Source organism: Ictidomys tridecemlineatus, chromosome 3 (assembly GCF_052094955.1).
Source record: "Ictidomys tridecemlineatus isolate mIctTri1 chromosome 3, mIctTri1.hap1, whole genome shotgun sequence".
NCBI lineage: Eukaryota > Metazoa > Chordata > Mammalia > Rodentia > Sciuridae > Ictidomys > Ictidomys tridecemlineatus.
Window position 1 is genome coordinate 203,732,033 of NC_135479.1, and position 9,351 is coordinate 203,741,383.

The 9,351-nt window shown below is 34.0% G+C and overlaps 3 protein-coding genes across 3 annotated transcripts; all 3 read left to right on the forward strand.

The window, feature by feature from the left end:
• The first annotated feature begins 772 nt into the window (after positions 1–772).
• On the forward strand, positions 773–943 carry LOC144375760 (keratin-associated protein 20-2-like). Its single transcript, XM_078041198.1, has one exon. The coding sequence runs from the start codon at positions 773–775 to the stop codon at positions 941–943; it is 171 nt and encodes a 56-aa protein (XP_077897324.1).
• A 3,780-nt stretch (positions 944–4,723) lies between these two features.
• LOC101961903 (keratin-associated protein 20-2) lies at positions 4,724–4,918 on the forward strand. Its single transcript, XM_005323606.3, has one exon. It carries the CDS (start codon positions 4,724–4,726, stop codon positions 4,916–4,918), a length of 195 nt encoding a protein of 64 aa, XP_005323663.2.
• A 3,381-nt stretch (positions 4,919–8,299) lies between these two features.
• On the forward strand, positions 8,300–8,494 carry LOC101961623 (keratin-associated protein 20-2). The gene has a single exon (XM_005323605.3). It carries the CDS (start codon positions 8,300–8,302, stop codon positions 8,492–8,494), a length of 195 nt encoding a protein of 64 aa, XP_005323662.1.
• The last annotated feature ends 857 nt before the right edge of the window (positions 8,495–9,351 follow it).

Below are 9,351 nucleotides of genomic sequence, written 5' to 3' on the forward strand. Positions count from 1 at the left end.
TACCACTGAGCCACAACTCCAGCCCTATCCATGCACTTTTTAAAAGACATGCCAATCCTGTACCTCCATGGTATTTCAAAGAATGAATGTGACACTTATTACAAAACACTAAGAGTTGAGGGTGGAGCACCAAATTTTACTTTTCAGTGCTTTACTCTTGTATCTATTATCATCATTTGGGACGAAAAAGAGAACCATGGAGCAAATGTGGTTTATAACTGGAAAATTAACATGTTTGTTTTCTGGAAAGCTTGAAATATAAATTAAGGATAATTCCAAAGAAGAAGAGAAAAGTAGAGAGAGGAAGCTAAGGAAGGAAGAAAGGAAGGTAGGCAGGGAGGAAGGAAGGAAGGAAAATCTCATCTTTTATTTAAGAATGGAAACAAAACAAAATAAAAATCAATTGAAATACCTGTTTTCATAACTTACATTGTCCTATATAATCATATCATAAGTATTCAATTAACTATATGTAGAACAATACTTGGCATTCAAAATAGAACAGGAATTTCATCTTAAAAAGTCCGTGAATATATCATGGAATCCTGACATAGGAACAAAATTATCTCAGTTATGAGGCTTGTTTTTTGCAATAAATCAAGATACCCATGACGTTATCTGAGGCACATGAGTGAGATAATGTGACCATGCACTGTCTGTGGTTTTCCCCACCCAGCACCCATGGCATATAAAAGGGAGGTGGTAGACAGTGACATCCAGACTCAAGACACCTACATCCTGATCCTGAACTGAACACTCCACTCCTGACAGCATGAGCTGCTACTATGGCAACTACTATGGTGGGCTGGGCTACGGCTATGGTGGCCTAGGCTGTGGCTATGGCTGTGGCTATGGTGGCTATGGCTGTGGCTATGGTGGCTATGGTTATGGATGCTGCCGCCCACTCTGCTATAGAAGATGCTGGTCCTATGGATTCTACTGAGGAGTATCCTCACCTGCTGAGCATAGAGGTTTAACCTCCTGTCTTGCTGGAATCATCTCCAACTTTGTTACATGAGAAATATTTGAATGTCTTCAGCAATAACAACTTGATTCCAAATTCTCTAAGAAAAATGAATGAGATTTAGCTACCAGTTTTGATGCACCTTATTTCTTCCATGGTGTGATAGTTTTAAAGAAATGTCTTTTTTAAATAATTATAACACTATGAAAATTGTGATTGAATTTGACTGTCAACTTCTGATTAAAAGTTCATATTATTGAATAAACTTTATTTCATGAGATATATTTTCGTGTTGCAATTATTTTTACTTGTCTCCATCAGTGTAGCATGTATATTTGTGTGTTTGCATGTGATTAATCATGTGTGTGTCTGCTCGTTTACCCAAGGGGAGAAAGACAGAATGTGTGCAATGCTCGAGAGACAGAGCAAGCAGGTCTGAGGTCTTCTATGGTCAGAAGAGTCTTAAAATCAATGAGGTAAAATCAGAAATTCTTTCTAACATAATACAAAATCTGTTTGTGTATGTCTTTTTGGCTTTCCTACAATTACTCTTTGATTATATTTTTTAAATGAGGTATATTTTACAAATAAGTTTGTATTTTTATCAGATTATTTTAAATTCTCTATATTTGTATAGTTTGTGTTGTTTACATTCCAAGGGATCAGATGATATTGGCTACAGCCCTACCTCTGTGAAATGTTTCTCAAATTAAAAGAAATATGTGAATGTGTGTGTGCACGCACAGGCAGGAGCACGCACAGAGATAGATATGTATAGATGTTTATCTCCTGCCAAAACAATGACTGCATGATTCATCATATAGAAAATGTCAGCACTAATGATCATCTTCTAGATTACCATCATGGTGATCAAATAGAATTTCAAATATTTATCAATTTATTCTTCTCTTTAAAAAAAATACATGTATTATGCATAGCAAGATGAAATTTATCAAAAGTAGGAGATATTTTCTTTATGTTATATTAACATTTGGGTGCTCTCTTTTACCCAGAAGTCTCATCTTTATCAAATGTATATGCCTACAAATGATAATTTTCTCAAAAATCAAATTGTTGCCACCCTTAAAGTCATTATGTTTCACTTGGGAAACAAACTGACAGCATTCAATACAATGAAATGCTGATAGAGAAGTAAGGAATAAGGAAACTGATTTCTTAAGATGGCAAAGTGATAAAAATAAATAAATAAATAAATAAAAATAGGGGTGAAATTCTACAGTCCTCAAGTGTAGGAGCCAGGAGAGAGGTTGGTATGACAAGAGTACTCAGCAGAGTTCTAAATCCTTTTGATTTTTTTTTGATTGAAAAAACATAGGTGGAGACATGAAAAGATACAGAATCCTTTTAAGAATGTGTGGAGAGATAACTGAGTTTAACAGAGCCAGGCTTCTCCCTGAGCTATTTTAGAAATTTAGGAGTTAAAGAGTCGATTTCTTGAGACACAAAGCAGAATCATTTGAATATGATATTGAAAATTGTGTTCATATAAGGTTAATGAGAAAATAATCCTTTAAATTATGAAGAGTCATCCGTAATAGGTAACACAAAAATTCATGACCTATAGGCTATACTAAAATATGTAAATGTACTCTAACCAAAGTTCAAGAGCCTAATTTCATGATAGTTCTCGTTTGAATTTGGACAATGAGGACTTTTCTAATAGGCAACACAGCTCTCTATTGTTAAATATGATGTTGTTCTGGGTCTTGTAAAATTTTAATAGAAAATGTTGAGCTTACGAAAACCTATAGAAATATGTAAAGGAAACAATAGAAAACAAAAGCTAACTCAAACATCAGTCACATATTGAAGTTTGTGTTAACTTTAGAGAAATGTATCAAAGAATCTAACATAAAGTGTGGATATTTTCTAAAAATACAAATGAATAATGTGGTAAAAATTTAAGAATTGGCTTCAGAAAAACAATGTAATATGCATAATACTCAATATATCATACCTGCTCAAGAAACATGATTTTTGTCCCATTTCAAAAGAAAGAAAAGGTTTTATTTTTTTTTTGTCACACTAGAATCTTCTCCAATACCCTTCTGTCACTTCTAAAATGTCATGATATGAGCAATAAACATTGTAATAGGAAGAAACACAGAGATAATCATAAATTTCAGGCAATACAATGCTTTAAACATGATTGACACGTGTTTATAAAAAATGATTGACACATGTTTATAAAAATAAATGCCAATTGATAGTTGAAAGAGGCTAGCCGACATATGTGAATTCTCTCGGAATTCTCCAATGACTTGGACTTTTTCACATCTATGCACTTATGACTACCTTCAGTGTTCAGTGACAGCGAGGAGCACAAGTGATAGGATTTGTGAATCAGAGGACATTTAGATTCAGCTATTGTAAAATGAAGAGTGGAAGCTCCTTTCTTCCTTACCAATCCCTCCAATGCCTATGTTGATGTGGTGGAACAAAATTTAGATTTACCTCTCTGCTTGACTGTAACTCATTCAGCTATCCTCTTAGAATAGGTCAAATTTACTGTGTAAATTATGTTTTAACAGAATATATTATTCTGTTAATATATTATATATATTAATATAATATATAATTATATAATATAATCAGTAATATATTAACCAAAAAAAATAAAATCTTTCCATGACTGAGTATGAGTATCTTTGTTCCCATCATTGCCTCATGGATGAGCTAAACACTGTGGAAGCAAATAACTGATTCCTGGATAGTTGGTTACTCTGGATAGTTTGTACCTTCCACACACTGTTTAAGAGACATGTCGTCCCTGAAACTGCAAGGCATTTGTAAGATAAAATGTGACACCTGTTAAAAAAGCCATGAGCCCAAGATGAAGCACAAAATCTTACCTTAGAGTGTTTGACATTCACATCTAGAATCTTCATTTGGGATGGTGAGGGAACCATGGAGCAAATATAGTTTCTAACTGTTAATGATTCATATATTTTCTGAAAAGTCTGAAATATAGATAAGATTATTTCATAAGAAGAAAAGAGAAAGAATCAAAGAAGAAAGCAGAGGAAGGAAGGAAGGAAGGAAGGAAGGAAGGAAGGAAGGAAGGAAGGAAGGAAGGAAGGAGAAAGAGAGAGAGAGAAAGAAAGAAAGAAAGAAAGAAAGAAAGAAAGAAAGAAAGAAAGAAAGAAAGAAAGAAAGAAAGAAAGGAAGGAAGGAAGGAAGAAAGAAAGAAAGAAAGAAAGAAAAAAAGAAAGAAAGAAAGAAAGGAAGGAAGGAAGGAAGGAAGGAAGGAAGGAAGAAGAGAGGGAGGGAGGGAAGGAAGGAAGGAAGGAAGGAAGGAAGGAAGGAAGGAAGGAACTTTCTAGGGAATAATGGAAAGAACACAAAACAAAAATACAAATGAAATGCCTGTTTTATTATTTACATTATATTATGTCATCAGATATATTAGTTCAATTAACTGTAGAATAATTTGTTCGATTAATATAGAATGAGACACAGCATTTAATATACAACCTGAATTTCATTTTAAAGGCACATAAATTGATCATGGAAACTGACAAAGAACAAAATTATCTCAGTTATGAGGCTTGTTTTTACTGTAATTCAAGATGTTCATGATGTTGTTTGATGCACATGAGTGAGATCATCTGACTGTGCCTGCCTGTGGTTTTCCCCACCCAGCACCCATGGTATATAAAAGGCAGGTGGCAGACAGTGACATCCAGACTCAAGACACCTTCATCCTGATCCTGAACTGAACACTCCACTCCTGACAGCATGAGCTGCTACTATGGAAACTACTATGGTGGGCTGGGCTATGGCTATGGTGGCCTAGGCTGTGGCTATGGCTGTGGCTATGGTGGCTGTGGCTATGGTGGCTATGGCTGTGGCTATGGTGGCTATGGTGGCTATGGTTATGGATGCTGCCGCCCACTCTGCTACAGAAGATGCTGGTCCTATGGCTTCTACTGAGAAATATCCTTAGCTGTTGAGCTTACTGGCTCTAACCTCCTGACTCTCTGGAAACATCTCCAACTTTCTTCAAATGAAAATGTTTGAATGTCTTCAACAACATCAACTATATACTCAACTATCTAAGAAAAGCAAATGAAATCAGCATGCCTGTGTTGGTTCATTATTACCTCTTGGATTGTGATAGTTTGGAGAAAATATTTTCCTTTGATAATTATCCTTAAAACACTATGTAAAATCTGATTGAATTTGATTCACAACTACTGTATAAAAAGGTACATATACTAAATAAATTGTTATTCACTGAAATCATGGCTTTGCTACATTTCTTCTAAATTGTCTCCATCAATATAGCAGGTATAATTGTGTATTTGCATGTGATTAGTCATGTGTGTGTTTTTGTTTACCCAAGTTGGGGAGAGAGAGTGTGTGTGCCCATGGAAGACAAAGCAAGCAGATCAGAGGTTTTCTATGGCCAACAGGGTCTTAAAATTAATAGGGTAAAATCATAAATTCTTTCTCATATCATACAAAATCTGTTTTTCTATGTTTTTTTCATCTTTTATATACTCACTTTTTGCTTATATGTTTTTAAAATAGGTATTTTCTACAAATAAGTTAGTATTTTATCAGATTATTTAAAATTCTCTATATTTGTATGCTTTGTATTGTTTACATTCTGAGGAGTCAGATGATATCAGCTGCAGATCTGCTTCTTTGAAATGTTTTTCAAATTAAAAGAAATGTGTGTGTGTGCATGTGCATGTGCGTAAACAGAGCTGGATACATGCAGATGTATATCTCCTGCCTGAACAATGACTGCAGGCTTCATCATATTGAAAATGTCAGCACTAATGATTATCTTCTAGATTACCATCATAGCAATCAAATAGCATTTCAACGAATATCAATTTATTCATCTCATTAGAGAAATATGTATATTATGCATAGCAAGAAGAAATTTATCAAGAGTAGGAGATACTTTTTTATGTTGTATAACATTTGGGTGCTTTCTTTTTTACCCATAAGTCTCATCTTTATCAAATATATATGCCTACAAGTGATAATTTTCTCAAAAATCAAATTGTTGCCACCCTTAAAGTCATTATGTTTTACTTGGGAAACAAACTGACAGCATTCAATGCAATGAAATGCTGATAGAGAAGTAAGGAATAAGGAAATTGATTTCTTAAGATGGCAAAAATGTTGAAACGAAGGGTGAAATTTTACAGTCCTCAAGTGTAGGAGCCAGGAGAGAGGCTGGTATGACACAGAGCACCCAGCAGAATTCTAAGTCCATTTTTAATTTTTCTTGATTGGAAAAACATAGGTGGAGACATAAAAGACACAATCCTTGTAAGGATGTGTGCACAGATGACTGAGTTTAATAGAGCCAGGTTTCTATTTTTGAGCTATTTTAGAAATTTAGGAGTTAAAGAATCAATTTCTTGAGACACAAAGTAGAACCATTTGACTGGGATACTGAAAATTATGTTCACATCAAGTTAATAAGAAAATGATCATTTAAATTAAGAGGAGCCATCTGTAATAGTTAATACAAAAACTTATCTCCTATAGGCTATACCAAAATAGGTAAATGGACCTTAACCAAAATTCAAAGAGCCTAATATCATGATAATCCTTATCTGAATTTGGGCAATGTGATCTTTTCTAATAGACCAAAGGAAACAAAATGGCAACACAGCTCTCTATGGTGAAATATACTATTGTTCTGGGTCCTCTAAAATTTTAATAGAAAATGTTGAGCTTATGAAATCCTATAGGAATATGTAAAGGAAACAACAGAAAACAAAAGCTAATCCAAACATCAGTCACATATTTAAGTTTGTGTAAAATTTAGAGAAATGTATCAAAGAATCTAACTCAAGATCTAGTTATTTTCTAAAAGTGCAAATGAATAATGTGGTAAAAATTTAAGAATTAGCTTCAGAAAAACAATGTGATATGCATAATACTCAATATATCATGCCTGCTCAAGAAACATTATTTTTTTGTTCCATTTCAAAGGAAAGAAAATTTGTTTTATTTTTTTTTCTTTTGTAACACTAGGATTCTCTCCAATGACCTTTTGCCACTTCTAAAATGACATGATATGGACAACAAAACTTGCAATTTGAAGAAATACAGGGATAATAATAAATTTCACACAATACAATGTTTTAAATATGGTTGACACATGTTTATAACAATAAATGCCAATTGGTAGCTGAAAGAGGCTAGTAGACCTAAGTGAATTTCTCTCAGAATTCTCCAATGATCTGAATGAGAAGCATGGTAAAACACAGGTTTTTGAAATGTCTATACCTTCAGTATTTAGTGACAACAAAGTCTAGAACTGTCAGGATTTGTGAGTCAGAGGACATTTGTGTTCAGTAACAGCAAATTCAGAGCAGAAGCTCCTTCCTCCTTACCAATCCCTCCCATGTCTACGTTTAGAATAATGAAACATAATTTAGATTTATCTCTCTGCTTGACTCTAATTCATTGAGCTGTTCTTTTATAAAAAGTCTAATTTACTTTGTGTAAATTACATTTAAAAAATGTCAGTAATATGTTAACAAAAAAAAATATTTTCATGACTATCTTTGTTCCCAGAATCACTCCATGTATGAGCCAAATATTGTGGAAACAAACAACTGGTTTCTGGACAGTTTGGTCGCTCTGAGTAGTTTGTATCATCCACACACTTTTAAGAGACATGTCATCCCTGAACCTGCAAGGCACTTGTAGGACAAAATGTGACACCTGTTAAGAAAGCTATGAGCCCAATATGGAGCACACAACCTTACCTTAGAGTGTTTGACATCTGCATCTACAATGATCATTTGGGATGATGAAGGGAACCATGGAGCAAATATCATTTCTGTTAATGATCATGTATTTTCTGGAAAGTCTGAAATATGGATAAGAATAATTTACTAAGAAGAAAAGAAGAAAAGGAAAGAAAACATTTTTTTCTATTGAAGAATGGAAACAACACACAACAAAAATAAAATGAATTTCCTGTTTTCATGATTTAGAGGATACTATATAATCAGATATATGTGTTCAATTAACTAAATATGGAATGGGATGCAGAATTCAAAATAGAACAAGAATCTCATTTTAAAGGCCAATAAATGGATCACAGAATCCTGATGTAGGAACAAAATTATCTCAGTTATGAGGCTTGGTTTTGCAATAATTCAAGATATTCATGACATTGTCTTGGTCACATTAGTGAGACAATATGACCAAGCATTACTTGTGGTTTTCCCCACCCAGCACTGAGGAGGTATAAAAGGCAGGTGGCAGACAGTGACATCCAGACTCAAGATACCTACATCCTGATCCTGAACTGAACACTCCACTCCTGACAGCATGAGCTGCTACTATGGCAACTACTATGGTGGGCTGGGCTACGGCTATGGTGGCCTAGGCTGGGGCTATGGCTGTGGCTATGGTGGCTATGGCTATGGTGGCCTAGGCTGTGGTTATGGTGGCTGTGGTGGCTATGGTTATGGATGCTGCCGCCCACTCTGCTACAGTAGATACTATTCCTATGGCTTCTACTGAGGCATTTCCTCAGCTCCTGAGCCTATTGGCTTTAACCTCCTGTCTCCCTGGAATTACCTTCAACATTCTTCACAGGAGAAATGTTTGAATGTCTTCAACTCTATCAACTATGTTTCAAACTATTTGAGAAAATAAACAAAATCAATTACCTATTTTGATATATCATTATCTTTTGGACTGTGTGATTATTTGGAGAAAAGCATTCTCATGATAATTATCATTATCACACTATTTAAAATGTGATCAGGTTTGTCTGTGTATAAAAATACATAATATGAAATAAACTGTATTTCACTGGAAATGTTGATGTGGTACAGTTCTATTAAGTTATCTCTGTGGATGTGGCCTGTGTATTTGTGTATTTCCATGTGATTAGTCACGTGTATATGGTTGTTTATAGATATGGGGGAGAGAGACAATGTTCTTCTGTGGTAAATAAGGATCTAAAAATTAATGGGGCAAATATATTAAATTTTTCTAACATATTTTATAAAACAGTTCCTTATGCATGTCTTTTTATCTCTTCTACAATTACTCTTTGCTTAAAAGTTCTTAAAATGGCTATTTTTATGGTAATATTTTTATTTCACATGAGATAATTTAAAATTTTTTGTATTTTAATGCTTTATGTTGTTAGCATACACATCAATCAGATGGTATCAGCTCCAGCTCTTCCTCTGTGAAATGTTTATAAAATAAAACATAAGTGTTTGTGTGAGTGTGCATATACATATATGAGTATACCTATATACATTCTGCCAAGGAAATTACTGTAGGCTTTATCATATTAAAAATGTCTACACTAATAATGAGTTTCTGTATTACCATTATGGCAATAAAATTGCATTTCAAATTAT

Bases quoted from the DNA above. Each gene is read 5' to 3' on its own strand.
- LOC144375760 (XM_078041198.1), top strand. From the start codon at position 773: ATGAGCTGCTACTATGGCAACTACTATGGTGGGCTGGGCTACGGCTAT.
- LOC101961903 (XM_005323606.3), top strand. From the start codon at position 4,724: ATGAGCTGCTACTATGGAAACTACTATGGTGGGCTGGGCTATGGCTAT.
- LOC101961623 (XM_005323605.3), top strand. From the start codon at position 8,300: ATGAGCTGCTACTATGGCAACTACTATGGTGGGCTGGGCTACGGCTAT.